The sequence below is a fragment of the Taudactylus pleione genome, unplaced genomic scaffold (genome assembly GCF_031769625.1).
Source record: "Taudactylus pleione unplaced genomic scaffold, aTauple2 ptg000912l, whole genome shotgun sequence".
NCBI classification, from domain to species: Eukaryota; Metazoa; Chordata; class Amphibia; order Anura; family Myobatrachidae; genus Taudactylus; species Taudactylus pleione.
The window spans coordinates 57,176-81,478 of NW_028285313.1; the positions used below are offsets into that span (position 1 = coordinate 57,176).

At 49.6% G+C, this 24,303-nt stretch overlaps 1 protein-coding gene across 2 annotated transcripts; it reads left to right on the top strand.

The window, feature by feature from the left end:
- Positions 1-82: 82 nt before the first annotated feature.
- Positions 83-22,891, top strand: USP48 (ubiquitin specific peptidase 48). Of its 2 annotated transcripts, XM_088459473.1 has the most exons (27): positions 84-332; positions 1,962-2,082; positions 2,213-2,369; positions 5,924-6,051; positions 6,931-7,055; positions 11,027-11,135; positions 11,219-11,352; positions 11,439-11,521; positions 11,643-11,822; positions 13,731-13,859; positions 15,164-15,313; positions 16,253-16,453; positions 16,773-16,887; positions 17,069-17,196; positions 17,277-17,351; positions 18,535-18,659; positions 18,912-19,034; positions 19,138-19,199; positions 19,283-19,393; positions 19,519-19,652; positions 20,446-20,552; positions 20,631-20,735; positions 21,100-21,255; positions 21,518-21,643; positions 21,768-21,816; positions 22,295-22,321; positions 22,488-22,891. In XM_088459473.1, the coding sequence occupies exons 1-27, from the start codon at positions 106-108 to the stop codon at positions 22,508-22,510; spliced, it is 3,210 nt and encodes a 1,069-aa protein (XP_088315599.1). In that variant the 5' UTR covers positions 84-105; the 3' UTR covers positions 22,511-22,891. The 2 variants fall into 2 exon arrangements, with proteins under 2 accessions (XP_088315600.1, XP_088315599.1); XM_088459474.1 differs by lacking the exon at positions 19,283-19,393 and having other exon boundaries at positions 83-332.
- The last annotated feature ends 1,412 nt before the right edge of the window (positions 22,892-24,303 follow it).

The window sequence follows — 24,303 nt, forward strand, 5'->3', positions numbered from 1 at the left end:
GAAGGGGAAATAGTTACTATCATCAGGACAGTAGTTCCCCCTCCCAGAGTAGGCGGGACACACCATCCCGCGCTACACGGCGATTGGCCGGTTAGCCATGACGTAATGACGCAGGGCTCACGTTGTGTTAGCTGCGTGCCTGCGTCCGTAGTGTGGGGTAAGATCGCGGCCTGTGAGATCCGCCCCCCACCCGGCGACATGGCCCCGCGGCTGCAGCTGGAGAAGGCGGCCTGGCGCTGGGCCGAGAGCGTCCGCCCGGAGGAGGTGACTCAGGAGCACATCGAGATCGCCTACCGGGTCCGACTGGAGCCCTGTGTCCGGGGACTGTGCAGGTAGCCCCGCCCTGTGTCTATCCCCATCCCCGGGGAGCCTGCACCATTACCCGGCCTGGTACCCCCGGGGAGCCTGCACCATTACCCGGCCTGGTACCCCCGGGGAGCCTGCACCATTACCCGGCCTGGTATCCCCGGGGAGCCTGCACCATTACCCGGCCTGGTACCCCCGGGGAGCCTGCACCATTACCCGGCCTGGTACCCCCGGGGAGCCTGCACCATTACCCGGCCTGGTACCCCCGGGGAGCCTGCACCATTACCCGGCCTGGTATCCCCGGGGAGCCTGCACCGTTACTCGGCCTGGTACCCCCGGGGAACCTGCACCAGTACCCGGCCTGGTACCCCCGGGGAGCCTGCACCGTTACCCGGCCTGATACCCCCGGGGAGCCTGCACCGTTACCCGGCCTGATACCCCCGGGGAGCCTGCACCGTTACCCGGCCTGATACCCCCGGGGAGCCTGCACCGTTACCCGGCCTGGTACCCCCGGGGAGCCTGCACCGTTACCCGGCCTGGTACCCCCGGGGAGCCTGCACCGTTACCCGGCCTGGTACCCCCGGGGAGCCTGCACCGTTACCCGGCCTGATACCCCCGGGGAGCCTGCACCGTTACCCGGCCTGGTACCCCCGGGGAGCCTGCACCGTTACCCGGCCTCAGCTGGCCTGGTACTCGGGGGAGCCTCTATCTAAACCCCCTCACCCATCCTGATACCCATGGGGAGCCTGTATCCAACCTCTGACACACTAGGGACCTGTATCTAAGCTTCCTGCCCCCACCCTAATACCATGTATAAGCCCGTATCTGACTCTTTTCCCCATCCTGATACCCCAGGGAGTCTGTATCTAACCTCCCCGCCATGACACCCTGGGGACTCTGGGTAGCCTGTCTACCTACTACCCCCACCTCAACACCCGGGGTAGCCTGTATATAACCCCCTCCTGTCACACTAGGAACCTGTATCCAAACTCCCTACACCCACCCTGATACCCCAGAGAGCCTTCATCTAACCCTGTCACACCCAGAGACTGGGACCCTAGATTTGACCCCTCACACTGACACTGGTGTCTGTACCTGATACCCCATACTTCCCTGCACCCCCTCAATCCGCACTAACATCCCAGAGGCAAGTTCCCTGTGTCTGATCCCCACCTCACCCACCTGAGTGACTATACCCCCAGAGTCCAACAACCTGTATCTGGTGCCCCCACACTGATCGCAGGTCTGTACAGCAGAGATTGAGGACCCATATCGGAGCTCCCTGCTCTGACCCCCCCCCATATAACAGAAACCTGTATCTAACACCAACCTCCCCATGCACCCATTCTGTACACCAGAGATGAGGAGCCTAGATATGACCCCACATACATGCCCTGACATGGGGATCTGTACACCTGAGATGTCGAACCTGTATCTGACCCCACACACATACACCTTGACACTGGGACGAACCTGTATCTGACTCCAGAGGTCTGTACCCCAGTGATAAAGAACCTGTATCTTGGAGTGGGGGGTGTGTGTGTGTGTGTGTCGACACCTGTCATTTTAGCAGATCTAAGGAGCCTGTATCTTACACTAGACTGACACTGAGTCACTATTGGTTGTTTCTGATCTTCAACTAATTTCTTTACCAGGAGGAACTGTAAGGGGAACCCTAATTGCTTGGTTGGGGTTGGAGAACATGTCTGGCTAGGAGAGATTGATGAGAACAGTTTCCACAACATCGATGATCCCAACTTTGAACGACGGAAGAAGGTGCGTGGCCTTGCTGTACTTCTGGGCTTCCGGATGTGTATTTACTATTCGTGTTGATGTGTGGTGTGTTACATGACGTGTTTGGGTACAGCAATGTGTAATCCTTGTTGTTTTTTTTTTTTTTTTGTAGAACACATTTGTCGGCTTGACAAACCTGGGGGCCACATGTTACGTGAACACGTTTGTCCAGGTCTGGTTTCTGAACATGGAGCTTCGGCGTGCCTTGTATCTGTACGAGAACTCCTGGAGTGTGGAGAAAGCAGAAGAATGTATCCAGGAAGATAAAGGTTTAGTAAAACATGATATTGTTGGGGCATCAGCAGGGGCGCAGGTTGTCCTTAGTCTTCATTCTAGCACCCTGCACCTATCACAACCTGTGCAGTTCTTCTTTCCTTGGGGTGTCGCTATCTGCTCTGGTGCTTCTTGCGCGCTCAGATGATGCAACAAACTGCTGAGATGCAGACCCAAGTGTGCTAGAAGCACCAGAGCATGGAGCGACACCCCAAGCTGGAAAGAACTGCACGGGTTGATACATATGCAAGAAGGTAGAATGAACACTGGTCCTGATTCAGAGCCGGACGCTCTGACAGAGCGCTCGCTCTGAATCAGGGCGTTTTTTTTTTTTTTAGCGAGCGGCCATCTGATGGTCGAGATGGTCAAGACCATCGGGCTTGCGATGAGACCCTTGCGGTAGGGTCTCGTTGCTGCAAGCCCCAGTGGACTTCCTGCACTATTAGAGCAGGAAGTCCACCTACTGACATCACGAGTCAGGCCCTCTGTCCTCATTCCATGTTAGAGTTGCACACTTACTTCGTCTGTGGGGGTGTGAGAGGTCGGGGGGGGGTGGCTGTTGTCATCACCTAGAGTAGGATCACTCATTAGAGTTTGATAGTATTTGTTGGCTCTTACAAGAATGTCTGTTCTGCCTGAAGGTTTTCTAGAGATGGTCTCCACCTTTTGAGGGTGTTTCTGATCAAGCTCCCATCAAAACTGGAAGTCAAAGTTCCCTATTGGCGTACTAAAACTGGGGAGGGTGTTACATTCTCTAGTTAGAGGACAGCCATAAGGTCTGTCAGACACAAGGGTGATGAAGGATGGCAACAGCATAGGTGGAACAACATGTCCAAGCAGTCTTAGGGGTGGAGAAGTGGGCTGCAGACTTCCTCAGTAGGCTTGTCCTGCACCCCACAGAATGACCTCCTCATCCGACTGATGTCAGCAGATCATCTACATGTGGGGACTTAGTGTTAACTCTAGCTCCGGTGGCAGGCAGGGCGCCGGAGCTAGAGAGGGCAATCTTATGCGCGCGCCCGAAAAGGGGGCGTGGTCATGAAAAGGCGGCGTGTCTATAAGACGCATCCCCTTTTTGTCATACTTGGGGGCGTGCCCGGTGCTTACGGACATGCCGGGCAGCCCCCAAGCCCGGCGTCTATTCTCCGGCGGTGACCGGGACACCACATGTTTCTCCATCCGCGGGACACTGCACCGTCGCACAGAGGCCGCCGGTGCCGGCACCACCGTCGCACAGAGGCCGCCGGTGCCGGCACCACCGTCGCACAGAGGCCGCCGGTGCCGGCACCACCGTCGCACAGAGGCCGCCGGTGCCGGCACCACCGTCGCACAGAGGCCGCCGGTGCCGGCACCACCGTCGCACAGAGGCCGCCGGTGCCGGCACCACCGTCGCACAGAGGCCGCCGGTGCCGGCACCACCGTCGCACAGAGGCCGCCGGTGCCGGCACCACCGTCGCACAGAGGCCGCCGGTGCCGGCACCACCGTCGCACAGAGGCCGCCGGTGCCGGCACCACCGTCGCACAGAGGCCGCCGGTGCCGGCACCACCGTCGCACAGCGCGCCCTGAGGGAGCTCCGTGAAGGCGGACCTACAGTGTGACTGACCCTACTCCTGAGGTGAGGCATCTGTGATCGGTCCCGCTGGCTGCCAGCCGGCCTGCCAAGTGGTAACAAGTTGTGAATAATGCACTGCAGACTGAGGCACTGAATATATGTACACACACTCAATATAAAAAAAAAAATTATATATCTAATTTTTTTTTTTTATATTATGTGTGTATATATTTGTGTGTGTGTGTGTATATATATATATATATATATATTTTATGTGTTCCCTCTAGCTCCGGCGGGGGGCAGGGCGCCGGAGCTAGAGAGGGCATGCCCGCGACCGAGAAGGGGGCGTGGCCATTGGAAAAGGGGGCGTGTCTATAAGACGCGTCCCCTTTTCGTCACTCTTTGGGGCGTGCCCGGCACTTACGGACACGCCGGGCAGCCCCCAAGCCCTGCAGACAGTGAGAATAGATGCCGGGCGCATGCGCCCGGCGTCTATTCTCCGGCGGTGACCGGGTCACCGCATGTTTCTCCACCCGTGGGACACTGCGTCCCGCGGGTGAGAACGGCTCCCGCAGGCTGTGAGGGCAGGGCGCTTTTTGCCCTCCTCCTGGTGGGCAGGGTGCTTTTTGCCCTCCAGAAGGAGGGCAGGGCGCCGCAACCCGCTAAAACAGCCTAGCGGGAACGCTAGGGACTGCCAGATGCCGATCTGTCGCACTACGTGGCAGAGAGTTACTGCTCAAAAACAAGGGATCCAAATGCTTTTTATGGTAGTCTGCACGTCAGCCGCATGGAACTTACATATCATTTGCCTGTCTCTAGGATAGCCTGCGTCTAGCAGACTGTTAGGGAGGATTATGTCAGTATTTCAGCAAGCCTACATTGGAGTGGGCAAGGCTGTTCCTGAAAAGGACAATCATCCAGATTGGCGGGTGCAACATGGAGCCACCAGGTTCTCTGTCCGTGCAGTCATAGCGTCTTACTGATTCAGGGTTTTTGCATCATCGTTAGAGGCTACTTTTGTACACAAAGTATCACATCAACTTCAGCGCCAAACCTCCCGTACGGGCAGCCATGAGACAGCCGCATGGTTCCAGTATCATCCAATAGGATGATAATATAACTTTATTTTTGTATTTGTTAATTGTTTTTGTCCTGCATACATTGGGGGACCCTGGACACCCACCATTTATGCTCTGGTTCTCCCCCTTTTAAGATCATGTTTGTAGGAGGTTACACATTTGCAGTGCCAGCCATTGGCTTTGGTGCATGGTCTCCCTGCACTGGGGTTGGTCCCATTTTAATACGTTTAGCTACAGTCCTCTCGCATCAATTCCAATATTCTAGTTTCCGAGGAAGTATAACCTTCAGGAGCTCTATGTTCATCTATTTTTGTATAGCCAAAAGTTTTATAATGTTTTCTGGATGTTTACAGGCCAATTTGGTTTATTTACAAACCCGAGGGTTCCGATCCAGTTTATGCCCGATATTTAAAAAGGCAGTGCTTTTACTAGTCGTGTCTTGCTATTAAAAACATTGCCATTTTAAATGTCTGGTAATAAACGAGATCAGAAGCTTTGTAAATAAACCCCTCGGTCTTATAAGAAATAGCTTTGTATTCTTGGTCTGCAGCTGGGTTTAGCTTTTCTCCTTTAAAGGGAAGAATTTAGGAGAGGAAATCAGTATCCTATCTAACCACAGGGGTCAGAGATTGTCCTCTAACACACGAGATGCAATTAAACCTAAACCCACCAATATGATGGCCCCAGATAACTGAGCTGTCTGTTACTGGGATGACGGCGCAGTAGGTTACATCAGGGGTTGATGTGTATGAATAATTACAGCTATAACACACTATACTCTATGTGCTGTGACACATGGTAGCTGGATAGGGGCTTGCCGGAAAGTCTGAGGGATATAGGCCATTTCCCATGACTTACATTCTATATGCATCATACCCTGTGTATTCTGTCCTATATTTATGTGTATTTGCATTTCAGAGTACGAGCCACAGACCATCTGTGAACATCTGCAGTACCTGTTTGCCTTGCTGCAGAACAGTAACCGGCGATACATCGACCCCTGCGGGTTTATACGAGCGCTGGGGCTGGACACCGGTCAGCAGCAGGTAATCGTGCTGGACTACAGCTCAGTCTATGGAGTGAATCTTTCTGTGTTATCTATAAAATGTCCTGAGAAGGGAGCTGGGGGGGGAGAGGAGAGATGAGACCCTTCATAGTGTTCACGTACCCTGAAAAAGGGACGTAGTCACTCGAAAAAGAGGTGTGGCCTTCAGATGCACCCCCCCCCCCCCCCACATTCATCGCAGTCATTGCTGAGCCGCCCCCAAGCTCTCCCTGCAGTGTGAATAGCGCACACCACTTACTCACTCACCGGTGATTTTCACCAGAACTCTTCAAACCGAGGGACGGTGCCGCCACAAGGGCAGGGCGCATTTTAGCACTTTTAAATTGTCGAGGGCGTGGCACCCTGCTACCACAGCCTAGCGGGAACACTACCAATTTCTGCCACTCTGCTGCTGTATAATTGGGCACATTCCTTGTATATACCCATCTATATATCTCGGTAACATCATTATTGGGTGTGGATATTACTGAGGGGTGGGGTCATTATAGGCGCCACAGGGGGATGTATACAGCTTAGTGTGACATCCTTCCCGGGAGGCTGGGTTGGAAGAGTAGGGGGTTTACAGTACAACCATCTTCTGTACAGGACCAGCTGCTGCATCTCTCGCTGATGTCTGTAGATTACTGTTACTGTCTTTCTGGGCTCTCTCTAATAACCAAAAAATTGCTCAATTGTTAATCGTTATTTAATTTGCCAACATTTTTGATTGTCTTCATATCGGGAAAATCCTTTTTATGCCCCATTTACTAATCCGTCCATCGTTAATGTGGGGATAGAGTACTGACGGGGCCGGCTGTTTAGCACGCTACATATAACATACATGCATAGATACATGAAATACTTATTCTTCTGTTTTTAGGATGCTCAGGAATTCTCCAAGCTCTTCATGTCTCTGCTGGAGGACACTTTGTCCAAACAGAAGAATCCAGATGTCCGAAACATTATTCAGAATCAGTTCTGCGGCCAGTATGCGTACGTCACCATGTGAGTACCAGCCCTAAGTACTGGCACCTGTGATGCACCGTAGTTAGGGAGCCTCATCTAGCAGTGTATGGAGGATTCCTGTATGTATAAATGCTGGTGATGTACAGTAATTAGGGAGCCCTGTCTAGCAGTATACAGTGTGGATGGTGTCTGTGCTGTGTGAGCTTCCTGTATGTATAAATGCTGGTGATGCACAGTAGTTAGGGAGCCCCGTCTAGCAGTGTATGGTGTATACAGTGTGGATGGTGTCTGTGCTGTGTGAGCTTCCTGTATGTATAAATGCTGGTGATGTACAGTAGTTAGGGAGCCCCGTCTAGCAGTGTATGGTGTATACAGTGTGGATGGTGTCTGTGCTGTGTGAGCTTCCTGTATGTATAAATGCTGGTGATGCACAGTAGTTAGGGAGCCCCGTCTAGCAGTGTATGGTGTATACAGTGTGGATGGTGTCTGTGCTGTGTGAGCTTCCTGTATATATAAATGCTGGTGATGCACAGTAGTTAGGGAGCCCCGTCTAGCAGTGTACGGTGTATACGGTGTGGATGGTGTCTGTGCTGTGTGAGCTCCCTGTATGTATAAATGCTGGTGATGCACAGTAGTTAGGGAGCCCCGTCTAGCAGTGTACGGTGTATACGGTGTGGATGGTGTCTGTGCTGTGTGAGCTCCTGTATGTATAAATGCTGGTGATGCACAGTAGTTAGGGAGCCCCGTCTAGCAGTGGATGGTGTCTGCTGTGTGAGCTCCTGTATATATAAATGCTGGTGATGTACAGTAATTAGGGAGCCCCGTCTAGCAGTGGATGGTGTCTGTGCTGTGTGAGCTTCCTGTATATATAAATGCTGGTGATGTACAGTAATTAGGGAGCCCCGTCTAGCAGTGTACGGTGTATACAGTGTGGATGGTGTCTGTGCTGTGTGAGCTTCCTGTATGTATAAATGCTGGTGATGCACAGTAGTTAGGGAGCCCTGTCTAGCAGTGTACGGTGTATACAGTGTGGATGGTGTCTGTGCTGTGTGAGCTTCCTGTATGTATAAATGCTGGTGATGCACAGTAGTTGGGGAGCCCCGTCTAGCAGTGTACGGTGTATACAGTGTGGATGGTGTCTGTGCTGTGTGAGCTCCTGTATGTATAAATGCTGGTGATGCACAGTAGTTAGGGAGCCCCATCTAGCAGTGTATGGAGGATACAGTGTGGATGGTGTCTGTGCTGTGTGAGCTCCTGTATGTATAAATGCTGGTGATGCACAGTAGTTAGGGAGCCCCGTCTAGCAGTGTATGGTGCATACAGTGTGGATGGTGTCTGTGCTGTGTGAGCTCCTGTATGTATAAATGCTGGTGATGCACAGTAGCTAGGGAGCTCCGTCTAGCAGTGTACGGTGTATACAGTGTGGATGGTGTCTGTGCTGTGTGAGCTTCCTGTATGTATAAATGCTGGTGATGCACAGTAGTTAGGGAGCCCCGTCTAGCAGTGTACGGTGTATACAGTGTGGATGGTGTCTGTGCTGTGTGAGCTTTCTGTATGTATAAATGCTGGTGATGCACAGTAATTACGGAGCCCCGTCTAGCAGTGTACGGTGTATACAGTGTGGATGGTGTCTGTGCTGTGTGAGCTTCCTGTATGTTTAAATGCTGGTGATGCACAGTAGTTAGGGAGCCCCGTCTAGCAGTGTACGGTGTATACAGTGTGGATGGTGTCTGTGCTGTGTGAGCTTCCTGTATGTATAAATACTGGTGATGCACAGTAATTACGGAGCCCCGTCTAGCAGTGTACGGTGTATACAGTGTGGATGGTGTCTGTGCTGTGTGAGCTCCCTGTATGTATAAATGCTGGTGATGCACAGTAGTTAGGGAGCCCCGTCTAGCAGTGTACGGTGTATACAGTGTGGATGGTGTCTGTGCTGTGTGAGCTCCCTGTATGTATAAATGCTGGTGATGCACAGTAGTTAGGGAGCCCGTCTAGCAGTGTATGGTGTATACAGTGTGGATGGTGTCTGTGCTGTGTGAGCTCCCTGTATGTATAAATGCTGGTGATGCACAGTAGTTAGGGAGCCCCGTCTAGCAGTGTACGGTGTGGATGGTGTCTGTGCTGTGTGAGCTTCCTGTATGTATAAAAGCTGGTGATGCACAGTAGTTAGGGAGCCCCGTCTAGCAGTGTACGGTGTATACAATGTGGATGGTCTGTGCTGTGTGAGCTTCCTGTATATATAAATGCTGGTGATGTACAGTAGTTAGGGAGCCCCGTCTAGCAGTGTACGGTGTATACAGTGTGGATGGTGTCTGTGCTGTGTGAGCTTCCTGTATATATAAATGCTGGTGATGTACAGTAGTTAGGGAGCCCCGTCTAGCAGTGTACGGTGTATACAGTGTGGATGGTGTCTGTGCTGTGTGAGCTTCCTGTATGTATAAATGCTGGTGATGTACAGTAATTAGGGAGCCCCGTCTAGCAGTGTACGGTGTATACAGTGTGGATGGTGTCTGTGCTGTGTGAGCTTCCTGTATGTATAAAAGCTGGTGATGCACAGTAGTTAGGGAGCCCCGTCTAGCAGTGTACGGTGTGGATGGTGTCTGTGCTGTGTGAGCTTCCTGTATGTATAAATGCTGGTGATGCACAGTAGTTAGGGAGCCCCGTCTAGCAGTGTACGGAGGATACAGTGTGGATGGTGTCTGTGCTGTGTGAGCTTCCTGTATATATAAATGCTGGTGATGTACAGTAATTAGGGAGCCCCGTCTAGCAGTGTATGGTGTATACAGTGTGGATGATGTCTGTGCTGTGTGAGCTCCTGTATGTATAAATGCTGGTGATGCACAGTAGCTAGGGAGCCCCGTCTAGCAGTGTACGGTGTATACAGTGTGGATGGTGTCTGTGCTGTGTGAGCTTCCTGTATGTATAAATGCTGGTGATGCACAGTAATTAGGGAGCCCCGTCTAGCAGTGTACGGATGATAGTGTGGATGGGGTCTGTGCTGTGTGAGCTTCCTGTATATATAAATGCTGGTGATGTACAGTAATTAGGGAGCCCCGTCTAGCAGTGTACGGAGGATACAGTGTGGATGGTGTTTGTGCTGTGTGAGCTTCCTGTATATATAAATGCTGGTGATGCACAGTAATTAGGGAGCCCCGTCTAGCAGTGTACGGCGGATACAGTGTGGATGGTGTCTGTGCTGTGTGAGCTTCCTGTATATATAAATGCTGGTGATGCACAGTAATTAGGGAGCCCCGTCTAGCAGTGTACGGTGTATACAGTGTGGATGGTGTCTGTGCTGTGTGAGCTTCCTGTATGTATAAATGCTGGTGATGCACAGTAGTTAGTGAGCCCCGTCTAGCAGTGTACGGTGTATACAGTGTGGATGGTGTCTGTGCTGTGTGAGCTGAGCTTCCTGCATGTGTAAATGCTGGTGATGCACAGTAGTTAGTGAGCCCCGTCTAGCAGTGTACGGTGTATACAGTGTGGATGGTGTCTGTGCTGTGTGAGCTGAGCTCCTGTCTATATCACTATGGCTGCACATCTGTAATCTTCCCCTGTGATTTCCCACTGTGGGAGCTCCCTGCATTACTCTCGTCACATTATCTGTTTCCTGGATACCACACACATGCTTTGTTACTGCCAAGTGCTGGTTGTAGTCTGAGCCATACCTCCTCACCACAGGCACCGGCACATATAGGAGTTTTAAAAATGGGTTTCATGGAAACCTGAAAAGCCATCTGCTGTGATTAATGGAAAGAATTGGGGGAGAGACTGTTTGTTCTTACAGACACTTTTGTCAGGATGGTAGGAAATACTTCAGACTGTCGGGGGACCAGGGGCTGTGCTCCCGGGCAGACTGCCATGTGACTATGGGGGTGTGGGTGCCACACCTGTTGCGCCATGTGGCTATGGGGGTGCCACACCTGTTGTCATGTGACCAGAGACGGTCGCGTTTCTGCTGCGTTCGCGTGTTGCTGTCGCACTGATGTACGCTCTGCTTTGTATTCTAGATGTAGTCAGTGCAGCCGGGAATCTAAGCTGATCTCCAAGTTTTATGAGTTGGAGCTGAATATTCAGGGCCACAAGCATCTGACAGACTGCGTCACAGAGTTCCTGAAGGTAAGAGCCCATTCCCTGCGCCATGTCCTGTATTATGGCTATCGCTCTTCTCTCCTTACCCATAGTCCTTTTCTTCTGGGCAGGAGGAGAAGTTAGAAGGGGACAATCGCTATTTCTGCGAGAACTGTCAAAGCAAACAAAACGCAACCAGGAAAATCCGATTGCTAAAACTGCCGCCAACGCTCAACCTGCAGCTCATGCGTTTCGTCTTCGATAGGTGCGTTTCCGTGACGGCGGCAATGCGCACCGTATTGTATGCGTTCCATGCACTAATGATGGCGGCGGTCACTTTATTATCCACAGGCAAACCGGCCACAAGAAGAAGCTGAATACGTATATCGGTTTCGCAGAAATCCTGGATATGGAGCCGTTCCTGGAGCAGACAGGTTGGTCATCTATTGGCGGACAGTATGAAAGACCCCAATACCCCCACTATTCTGATTATAATGACGTTCCGAGCCCCCTGTGCCCACAGTAATTACTGGCATCTCTCTATTTTTCTCCCAGACATTAAATATGTTTACGAGCTGAGTGCGGTCCTCATACACAGAGGAGTGAGTGCTTACTCCGGGCATTACATTGCTCACGTGAAGGACCCTCAGACCTCAGAATGGTACAAGTTTAATGACGAAGAGATAGAGAAGATGGAGGGGAAGAAGCTGCAGCTGGGAATTGAGGAAGATCTAGGTAAAGCCTTTACGTTGTGAGTGCACTTTTTACCTCTGACTTTCTAAGGGACGTTTCTCTGAGCCGTGATTGGGTCTGGAGCGGACGATTGGTGTCAGTCTGTGTATGTGCCCTCTGGGGGATTTCTCAGTCTGTCATCAAGATACAAAGCTGGCAACCTAAAAGGCTTTTGATCTCTGAACTTATGAGTTTCATGCTGAATATGCTGTTTATAACGTGCTGCAGTAATATTATCTACAAGTTGGATCAGTTTTATATCAAGGTGCATTTTGACACCAATACCTTTCCGCATCAGTAGCCTGATATCACTTCTGTACTCAAGGGCACCCTGCTCCTTCCACTATATAACTCTGTCTGTGGCTTCCTGCTGCCTCCATTCCCCTCCATACTTCATGCCACTGCCCCTGTCACATGCAGCCCTGTCCTCACTAACACACATCGCTCGTCTCCTGATATACTCTGTGCTGCTGGGGGCCCTGCTCCTCCCACTATATAACTCTCAGCCTGTGGCTTCCTGCTGCCTCCATTCCCCTCCTCACATCATGTCACTGCCCCTGTCACATGCAGCCCTGTCCTCACTAACACATCACTCATCTCCTGATATACTCTGTGCTGCTGGGGACCTGCTCCTCCCACTATATAACTCTCAGCCTGTGGCTTCCTGCTGCCTCCATTCCCCTCTTCGCATCATGTCACTGCCCTTGTCACATGCAGCCCTGTCCTCACTAACACATCACTCATCTCCTGATATACTCTGTGCTGCTGGGGACCCTGCTCCTTCCACTATATAACTCTGTCTGTGGCTTCCTGCTGCCTCCATTCCCCTAATCACATCATGTCACTGCCCCTGTCACATGCAGCCCTGTCCTCACTAACACATCCCTCATCTCCTGATATACTCTGTGCTGCTGGGGGACCCTGCTCCTCCCACTATATAACTCTGCCTGTGGCTTCCTGCTGCCTCCATTCCCCTCCTCACATCATGTCACTGCCCCTGTCACATGCAGCCCTGTCCTCACTAACACATCACTCATCTCCTGATATACTCTGTGCTGCTGGGGACCTGCTCCTCCCACTATATAACTCTCAGCCTGTGGCTTCCTGCTGCCTCCATTCCCCTCTTCGCATCATGTCACTGCCCTTGTCACATGCAGCCCTGTCCTCACTAACACATCCCTCATCTCCTGATATACTCTGTGCTGCTGGGGACCCTGCTCCTTCCACTATATAACTCTGTCTGTGGCTTCCTGCTGCCTCCATTCCCCTAATCACATCATGTCACTGCCCCTGTCACATGCAGCCCTGTCCTCACTAACACATCCCTCATCTCCTGATATACTCTGTGCTGCTGGGGGACCCTGCTCCTCCCACTATATAACTGTCTGTTACATGTCCCCATTCCCATCCTCACTTAATATGGCAGAGCTCAATTTGACCTACTCTGTGCTGCTGTGAGTTTACCAAAGATCTGATTGGCTGCAGGTTTTGTCCCTGTTTTATCTTAAAACTGGCGACATTGAGCAGGTGATGAAGACCACAAAGCGCAGTTACCCCCGGTAACACACCCTGATAATTATCGCACATGAGAGCTTTATTACCCTGCATCTGCGTCCGCTCTGAATGGTCACCTGATCTCTTACTGTTCATGTAAACCTGACCCTTCAGGCTGGGACAGGGGGAGATGCATTAAAGCTTCTAAAAAGTGGATAAGTTCTCATTGCAGCCAATCCGATTTTAACTAGCATTTATCAAGTACACGCTATTAAATGATTGGTTGCTATAGGTAACTTCTGCACTGTTTAGGTTTGATACAATTCACCCCGAATTTTACATGCTATCCTGTGATTTCTCTGAGAGGACAGATGCAATAACCGGGCGTCTTTTATGTTTTGTTTTTTCTAAACATAGCCGAGTCCTCTAAAACCGTCACTCGCAAACCCAAGTGTGCGAAAGGCCTGCACTGCTCCCGGAACGCTTACATGTTGGTGTACAGGCTGAAGGCTGAAAAGAAGCAGGAAATTCAGTTTGAAGTTCCAAGTGAGTATTTGATCACTATTGCGGAGCTACAGGGCTGCCCATGGGCCGGTGCCACCACGAGGGGTGGGTAAATCTTCCGGCTGTCGTAGTAGATCGTAGCTATGTCTGAGTAACCTCGTCCCTACTATGGTCCATCCCACACTATAGTCCCCAAGTTACAGAAACAGCCTGACAGCTTCGTGGTCAGACATAACTAGGGGGCTGTCCTGCTCTGCTGCCACACATATCCCCAGCATCGGTGACCTTCCTGAGAGGTCTGTCTCCCAGCGTATACCTTCATCTTATGGGTTACACAATACATAAATGATGAGAGGTGACATTTATCAGGCAGCCGTTACAGCTAACGTTTGGTGCCTCATTTCAAGTCCCGGAGGGGGGAGGATAGAACACGGAAAGACCATCTCTTTGGGAAATGTCAGGAGCTTGGTCCACCTTTTAGGACAGGAGTTTAGCAAGGTCCTTTATTCCTCGGAAATAGAGTAGTGGGATGTTTGAATTGGCACAGAAACATTTCTTGATGAATCCAGGAGAAAGGAAACATCTGAGATAACCGTTCTGAGGGTGTCTGGGTACAGTGGTGGTGAAGTATAATACTTCACCGTAGAGAAGAGGAGGCGAGAGTAATCTTGAAAATATATAAAGATGAAGAATTTGAACCATGAAAGACCAGCAATGGTCCTCAGCCCTGTCCCTACTACTGAAACCTGACAGACTAAACGTGGGAGTCTGATAACTACAGGTCAAGTTCCATTCAGCAGATGTTGGGTGATCAGTTGATGGACTAAGTAACTACTTGTCTAAGTAGCAGCCTTTGGCCAACGCTTGCAGCAAGAGGTGGCTTCACGTAGTTATGCTACCAAAGCAAGTCTAGACCCCAGTGATAGAAGTGGACTCAAACATTACTTTGTAAGTCCCTTGTGCCATGAGCGGTGCTGGCAATCTGGAGACAGCAGCGAGATAACGGTGTCCCATCATATCTCCTGGATACATACCAAAGTAGTTTCAGGTGGTGACAGATACCATTGATTGGACTGATTCAGTGAGAATTGATCAGTGTTACATGGAGATCGTACTTGTCCTAAGGGTATAGTTTAAGGTTTATAATCTGTAAGGAAACCCCAATGTCAGCCTAAACGCTGCATTAGTTTTCGTTTAAGAAATATGGCGCCAGCACAGACGTGCGAATGAAATGTCCCATAGGGTGGTCATTGTCCCATCTAGAAGGGTCATGGTGTTAAGTGGACAGGTTCCCCCTTCCCCCCCCATGATGTCGTGCTCTGATTGTCCCGCCCGGTGTCTCGTAGGTTTCCTCCAGAAACTGGTGGAGCTGGATAACTGTAAGTTTGAGGAGTGGTGCGTGGAAATGGCGGAGATGCGCCGAGAGAGTGTGGATAAAGGACGAGCCAAACACGAAGAGGTGAAGGAGCTGTACCAGAGGTTACCTGCAGGAGCTGGTCTGTAAGACATTTTATTACTCCCATACAGAGCCTGTTATAGCACCCCCCTGCTTCCCTTTATATAGTGATAGTACCTTATAGCTCATGCCGTCATGTGTTGTATGTTTGCTGTGGCCAATGACTGCGTAGAATTCTGGGTATGACCGTGTAGGATGCGCCCGGACCCCTTTTAACCACTTAACTAACAAGTTGTTTTTTTCTCAGTGTTTTTTTTTTTTGTTTGTTTGTTTTTAAATGTATTTAAATTAGGGGTGAGCGGATTCGGTTCTACTCTGTTCCGTTCGGATTTAAAAACCGAATCTTATTGGGTATCAGCTGTCACGAGTTTTGGATAGCCAATAAGATTCGGTTTTTAAATCCGAACGGAACCGAGTAGAACCGAATCCGCTCACCCCTAATTTAAATGTTTTATATTTAATCCCCCAGTTCATAGGACCCCATTGTAATATAATGTCCCCCCCACACCTCTGTCAAGAGACCCCCTGCATTAACAACACCCACCTATGTTCCCCTCCTCGCACTTTTAATTTCGGCACGTGCCGTTCGTACGGCATTCTGGGGCGCGATCCCGGCAGTGATGTCTCACTGCAGGAGGGTCCAGGGAGACGGAGGTTATCCGTCCTGCGCTTGTGCAGACCGAATCTCCCTCTGCTAAAGTCGGGGGTCAGAGCGGGCTGGCGCGGTCGCATGTGATGTGCCCTTGCCAGGTGAAGTACTTCTGGCTCTGGTGGCATCACCTACGACCATGCCAGTTAAGTGGTTTAATTCTTTAATTGCCTCCGTAGCCAGTAGTGTGTTACTCTGTCATGTTTATAATCTCTCTGATTGTATGATTTAGCCTGCAGGTCTTGTTAATGACGCGTGTAGCAGTGTGTGTGCGCGCGTTTAGTGCTGGCGTTATTACATTCTACGGTCCTGTGCTTCGTCTCTCTACAGATGACTCATACGAATTTGTGCCGCTTGAATGGCTACAAAAATGGCTGGATGAAACCACGCCGGGAAAACCCATCGACAACTCCAAGTACCTGTGTACGCACGAGAAGCTGCACCCCGACAAGATCTCTCTAATGAAAAGGATCTCCGAATATTCAGCCGAGATCTTTTATCAGAGATACGGCGGGGGGCCACGTCTCAAAGGTGGGCTTCCACATGGCAATGGTCACTGGCGCTGCTTCAGGGGTGGTGGAACTGGAAATCCCAGCATGCTTTGCCATCCTCCGGCATTGTAGCTTTATCGCTGCTGAACAGCCGCCATTCATACATTCACTTCCTGTGCGCAGTTAATTTGGGGGCTGTGGGTGCTACTTTGTGTGTTGGGACAATGCAATAACCATTACTAGGTACGATATATTTTATAGGAAACTGTGGTTATTACATGACTGCCATACTGTCTGTAAACCATAGTACCCCACCCTGTTTGTTTGATTATCCCACTAACGTCTGTCTCTTCTCACAGCCAGCGCTTTGTGTAAGGACTGCGTGGTGGAAAGGTGCAGGGTGTTACGTCTGAAGAGCCAGTTAAATGAGGACCATAAGACCATAGCAAACCTGGTGAAAGTGACCGTGAACGGGTAAAGATTTGTCTGTTGTAATCCGTATTGACCCTGGCTAGTCCTTGTATGTAACGGACTGGTTTGGGGGCATTACGTTGTGAGTGGACGGGGGGGGGGGTTTCGCTTGTGCTGTTACGTTTGTGTCACACAGGAAAGTAAATTGCGCAGTGGAAACATCTCTTATTTTCTTCCTCTCCAGCGAAGGCTTCTGGATTGGAAAGGGGTCCCTACGCCGCTGGCGACAGCTGGCTACGGAGCACCTAAACCAACAAGAAGACGAGTACGAACATGGCGATACGAGGATGAACGGGAGCAGCCCTAAGAAAGGTAAAATCTATGCACAACGGCGAGATGTCTGCCATGGACTGGCTACTGCGATGCCATCACAATCTCTCTCTATAATACAGAGGAGGCGCTGGAGGAAGAGAAGAGGGAGGAGGACACAGAGCTGGGATTCAACGAGGACATCGTCTGCCAGCATAGTAAGACGCTTTATAATAATAATCTTGTATATCAGTAGGAATAAAGAATTTTGGTTTCATCCCCTTGGTGTATAGAGGATCAGCCAAGAGTGGGTTCTCCAGAGTCTGACATACCTCCCCCTCTGACCCCTAGCCTACCGGGAAGTCTATCGGTTATCTGCCCACAGGAGTAGTGGTCAGGCTGAGGAGATACCTCCTGTTTTATGCCCACTAAGTTGAATTGCCTGCAATGGGTTGAGGGTAAGGGGGCGAAGAGATTGTCGTGGTCAGCTACTGGCAGAAAGGGCCTGCACAGAGTCCTGTCCTACACCTCGGAGAATGGTGTCTGTAGATGGAGAAATGGGCTCACAGATGTCGACATGGCAGCGGTTGTGCTCGAGGACAATCGATCTGAAAGCGTCTTCTGGTGGACACTATGAAGGTCCCATGGACTGGACTTCCATCTAACTTACTACCTGTTCTCTCAGATAGCAATGATTCCGTCCTAAAGGAGGTAGAGAGAGGACGTTTGGGTGATTCTGGTGGCAGCAGACCCCTGTCGTGGTGTCTTTCTCTAAGGCGAGACACTTTCAGTCAGGGCTTTAGCGCATTGGCTTTAATGGCAAGGCTATTCAAGGCAAAGAGTGTTTGTCATACTGGTTGGCACTATGCTCAAGGCCAAGAATTAGTGCCAGTGCCGTAGGTGCAGATGTTTGTATAGGATGTGGTGGATGTGTAACATTCATACACTCCTCTGTTCTTCTTCTAGGACTCTGTTAGATTAATAACAAACTTCCCAGCAGGCTGTGGGGTAGAGCTCGAGGAGATTCAGACTTTAGTCAAACAGCTGGCTAAGCTTCCATAACACCCCCCCCAATGGATTAGATAAAATTTATTTAACGGAAGTTTCCATTTTCCTTTTCTTTGCCGCGTGTGTGTGTAAGTGGCTGTCAGACCTCCCAGCTGTTATCCATATTTGACGACTGGTAATACTCAGAGGTATAGCTGGGAAAATGACAGGACAGATAGCAATTTACAGGCCTACAGCAATATTACGAGGGGATTTCTCACCCCACCCCCCCGTAGCGTCTGCCCATTGCTGCTCGCTGTAGAGCCTCTGTCATTTGCCGGTCGTTCCCATATAGCCCCTGAGACCACTGCAATAGTGCTGTATGGTGGTTTAATCTGTAATGTTTTATACCAGGAAACCTGTGCACGTTGGAGGGTGAGAGGAGACTGATCTCAGAAACGGCCTGGTATAAGCTGAAGGAATACTTCCCCACTGCCCCAGAGTTCAGACACAGCCAGGAGTCCTGCTCACAGTGCAAGGTACATTGCAGACTGCTCTCCATCTTCCCTGTCCGTCTAAGTCTTTACTAGCGTAATGTGCTTCCTTACCGGCATTCCCTCAGTCCAAGTATGGCCTCCCCTTCTGTGTTCCTTCTGTTCCCGCATGGCCTCCCCTCCGGGTATTCCCTCGGTCACAGCATGTCCTTACCGGTTAGTTAGCGGTTTGTTGGATTGGTGGCAGGTTGCGAAGATGTGTAATGATCTGTATGTTGCGTCTTTCTTTCTCCTTAGGTTTTGGAGCGAGAAGGTGAAAGACATGAAGCTCTGCATAAGAAAATGGCAAATGAGCAGAAACTTGCTCTTCCCAATTTCTTCCAGGACAAGAACCGTCTCTCTGGAGGCACCTGGCCTCAGGTATGTTCCCAGTGTGACCCTCGTGTGCTGCTTTGCTCATGTGGCTGGTACCTGAAGGTCCACCTTTCTCTGCTCTGAATGTGTGCCATTGTCTGTCCCTCAGGAGGCCACCGAGCTCTACGTTGTGTCCCAGTTCTTTGTGGAAGAATGGAGGAAGTTCATAAGGTAACATAATTGTTCTCACACTTTCTGCCTGTCTATGTTCTGTTACATACAGTACTTTATTCCTCTATACATCTCTCTTCCAGGAGGCCAAGCAAGTGCGGCCCGGTGCTGTCTCTTGGGAACAGTGTCCTTCTCTGTCCTCATGGTGGCCTCATGTTTTCCTTCTCTAACATCACAAAGGAGGATTCTAAGCTGTGAGTTTCTCCTCACTTTATAGGGTGTGTGGGGGAAGGTTTCGCTCTATATTCTCTCTCCACACTCTTTCTGTACTTCTGTGTTGTGTAGCCTGAGTGTAACAGTGTGACTTTCCTGTGCACAGTGTAGGTCTGGTATGGCCAGAAGAATGGGAAGTCATTAAGAGACTCTTTGTTGTTGATTACACCATCAAAATCACCAGGAGAACTGCAACTGCAGAAGATAACAGCGTAACCACGCTCTACGTGTCTGACCCGGGTAAATTCTTCTATTCAGTGTTGTCCTGTACTTTGTGCTCTTGATGGCAAGTGGGATCCTGTTCTCTAACTTTTCTGCAGGACTATAGGTAGCTTTGGTAGAATTTGGTGACTGTACGTTATGGACAGTTTGTGCAGGTCAGGGAGTATTTGCCTGTCAGAACTGAAGGGCCACTTGTCTTTGACTTTACACTAGAATTGGAGACCAACTTGGGTTGGACTTCAGGGGCTACTTAAATTGGAGGCCAGCTTGGGTAGTACTCATGGAAGGATGTAGTCTGGAAGCCGACGATCTAAATGCCGACCGTCGGCTTCCAGACTCTCTAATCCCGGCACGGTACTAATGGGGGGGGGATGGGTGTGTTAGGTTTAGGGCTCCTTGGGGGGACTTAGGGTTAGGTCCCCCCCTTTCCGGGAGGGTTAGCTTTAGGCTAGGGGAATGGGGGGGTTAGGGTTAGGCTGTAATACCCACTACACCCCTCGCGGACACTTGATTTGGAGGCCATCAGGCCATTAACTGGAGGCAAACTTGGGTAGGACTTGGTGATGCTTGAATGGAGGCCAGCTTGGGTAGGACTTGGTGACGCTTGAATGGAGGCCAGCATTGTAATGACTTGGTGACACTTGAATGGAGGCCAGCTTAGGTAGCTCTTGGGGACACTTGAATGGAGGCCAGCTTGGGTTTGTCTTGGGGACACTTGAATGGAGGCCAGCTTGGGTAGGAATTTGCAACACAACATAAATCACATTTTATCTAAATATAATCCTGTTTTTTTGTTTGTTCTTTGTCTCAGCACTGTGTCCGGACTGCCGAGAGGGATTGTTATGCCAGCAGGAAAGAGACCTGCGAGAGTATGCCCAGGCCACAATCTACGTCCACAAAGTGGTCGACAATAAAAAGGTTCCACTTTTACTTTGCATAATGTGTGACTCTTGCAGAGACCTCCTGAACCGAAACTGACTTGTGCCATCTCTGCAGGTCATGAAAGAGGCAGCTCCAGAGCTAAATGTTAGCAGCTCTGACCAAGAAGATGAAAAAGAGGAGCCCAGACCTGAGGGAGAAAATGATCCCGACTTCAACCAGGTTAAGACTGTGGTTATTCTCCCAAATGAGTGACCCCCCCCCCCCCCCCACCCCCACACACATTTCTACACAGTGCCTCTATGTGCAGAATGTGTATCTAATAACTTCCTGTATTGAACAGCGCCACCTTGTGCTTATGACTGACTGTGCAGTTCAGAGGATCCTTCAAAATTCATCCTGTATATTTTCCCCACTTGCACACCGCACATAGGACATCTACAGTATGTGTGTGACATTTGTCATGTGATCTCTATAAACGCTTCCAGTATTTCTTTCTTAGTAATTGGTAAAACTTATTCAGCGGGTGACAGGACACATAGAACATTCCTTTAAAGTTCTGGGGTTTTTTGTTTTTTTTTCACAGGCCAATGGAGCAGCAAAGAGACCACGACTGTCTGGCCAAGGACCAGTCTCTTTTCAGAAGCAGGGGATCCGACGGAGCACGCGGCACAGGAAAGTGAGAGGTGAAAAGGCTCTGCTGGTCTCCGCTAATCAGACATTAAAAGACCTCAAGATCCAGGTAACTTTAAAACCTCAGAAGACCCTGACAATAAGGCATTGCTCATGTGTTGCATTGGGGGACACCTGTAATGGTGCCTATAGTCGACGGGCTTGCGTCACCGTTGCTTTCCTCTGGCGGTGGAACAAGGCATGGATCTCTGGGCCTCTCCTTACCTTTGCATTACAGCCTGGCAGCGGAACTCTCTCCATAGTTCAGGTGTTTCCTCTGTCATTCAATATGTCCTACACCTGTAACTGTGCCCGTCCTGGTGTGTCCACAGATCATGCACGCCTTCTCTGTTGCACCGTTTGACCAGAACTTGTCCATTGACGGGAAGTGTTTGAATGACGACTGCGCCACTCTGGGCTCACTGGGAATTGTTCCAGAATCTGTCATTTTATTAAAGGTATTTACTAAAGCTCTCTCTAGCTGTCTCATTCATGAAAGGCCTGGACCTAATGTCTTCATCTGGCTGAATGTCATCAAGTTTATTGGTATACTGGTATATAATCTCTGTTTCATGCCTTTAGGCTGACGAGCCGATTGCAGACTATGCCGCCATGGATGATGTAATGCAAGGTGAGACGTCTCGCAGCTTACATCTAATGTGACAGAGAACCGTATAGCGTCTTTGTACTGTGTAGTATTAGCTGGTGGGGGTTTCCAACCACCTGTGACCTTGTTCTGTATATTGTGTACAAAGCTCTTTATAAACAGTACGATAGAGTGGATATTACTGGCGTCTGTGGACTGTAGAAGCCGTTAAATTGCTCCAGCAACTCTGGTGCCTTCAGTAAATGAAATATATCAGTATGTGGGTAATCAGTGATGTCATCAGTAGTATGTGAGGCGTGGTGATGTCACTCCCTCCCTCCCTTTCATCCTTATAGTTAATTTTAAAATTTTGACAAATGTCCCACTTTATTGGATTTAGAGAGTAATGGGCCTCAGCCTTTGAGCAACCTGTAGCTGTACCGCCATATGGAATACACTTTATTTATTGTGTATTTAAATGTACATACATAGTAATATGGACCTCTGTATCTCTCTCCTGCAGTATGTTTGCCAGAGGAAGGATTTAAAGGTATGTACTTGGTATTTGATCTCTAATCTTACAGTACCTAATACTTTGCTGCATTAAACGTTACTTGTATAAATAATGATTGACTGAAATTAGCCCAGCATAATGCAATTTCATAGCCTTGTTCCCACTATGGCTTATAGATAACCGTTAAGTCTCTCATTAACAGGGACGGGCCTGCTTGGACATTAATTCTGCGACACCTTAGAAGAGACGGTGACTCTATCCATGGGGGGGGTGTCGTAAACTGGAGAATTCTTCTTGAATTATGTCTCTTCCAGGAGGTCGTGGCCTCTCCCACTCCGAATAATGCCTTACAATGACCATAGCAGATTGCACTGAAGGACTGCAGATGTAGATGGAATAATTCTACTTTTTATATGTAAATAAAGATGATCGTATTGAGGAGCAGCGCATATGCATATATTATATATATAATTATACCTTGTTTACACTGGGGTAATTCCATTCTGTGCAATGTATCCCACCAGCGGCTTCTGTCTCGTGTAAAATACATTTTTGGGTTTGATTTCCAGCCTGCTTGAAACATTAAACAGATCCAACTGTAATGTTCTTCCGCTGTGTTTCTCTCTTACTATCAAAACTGGTGCTGATGGTCGGCAGGGAAGTGTACTATCACAGATGTGTGTTCTGTAGTATGGCTGTACTGGAGTAACGTCTGCATGTGAAATCAGTATGACAAGTAGTGAAACGCGTTGGTTCACTCTGGATAATTGATATTGCCTGAAGTCACCTGATGAATCTTCAGAAACACCGTTTTGGTTATCTGACTAAATAGCTGATATGTTCTAAGAAAAATGACCTTCCTTCAACATTTATTGGCATGCAAACAATTCATGCAGGCCATTGTTTCTGGAATTACAAATGCTGCAAGTCTGAGTATCCAGCAACTAAAAGCATGGGGATTTTGTTCATATTTAGTTTAAAACATTTAAGCTTGTATCCACAGTCAAGGGACTCAAATTCTCTGCAAGTTCCTACACTAGCATATATGCTGAACACACCATTACATCGCAGTAACATGCACTCAACAGAGGTACATCATGGCTGCTACCAATCGAAGCCGAAAAATAAATATTTGGGTGTTGGAAGCCGTCTAGATGTTACCCTTTGTACCTGAGAGGTGAGTGCATTTTACTACAGTGTAATGGTGTTAGGCATATGCACTAAAGTGCCACAAGTCATGGGATAGATGCCTAGTATAGTATAGAACCCCCCCTCTAGCCCAATGCCTCAACGTGGCATAGATTCCATAAGAGGATGGAAGACCTCTGGAGAAGATGACCTATGCTGTCTGGATAGCTTCCCACTGCTCCCTGATATTTGTAAGTGCAGGATCTTGGGTGCAAATGGGACCTCTCCACCATGTCCCATGAATGCTCGATTTGGTTCATGTCGGGCAAATGTGCTGGCCACACTATTCCTCTGAACTCTCGAGAATGCACCTCGAACCAATTCTGGACAACTTGGGTTAGTCGATGCAGTGCATTATCCTGCTGGAATATTCCCTTGTTGGGGAGGGGGACACTAAGTCCATGTAGGGCTGCAAATGGTCATCAAGCAATGCAACGTAGCGGTTACCAGTCAATGACCTGTTCAAGCAGACCCAAGCCATGCCACGTGAACACACCCTGGCCTAACGCATTCTGGAACCACCACCAGTCTACATTGTGTCTTGTTGACAACTGGGGTCCATGGCCTCATAGGGTCTGCACCACACCTGAACTCTTCCATTAGCCTAAAACAACTGGAACTGTGACTTATTGGACCACGCACGCTACATGTTGCCAGTCCTTCAGGGTCCAAATAGCGACATCACAAGCCCAGGTGATGCCCACTGACCGGTGTCATGCTACAGGGGCAGTCTAGTTGGTCTTCTGCTCCCATATCCCATGGAAGCTAAAGAACGCTGCACTGACCTGCTGGATATGCTTCTGGTGCCTCCTGCGTTGAATGTGATATGA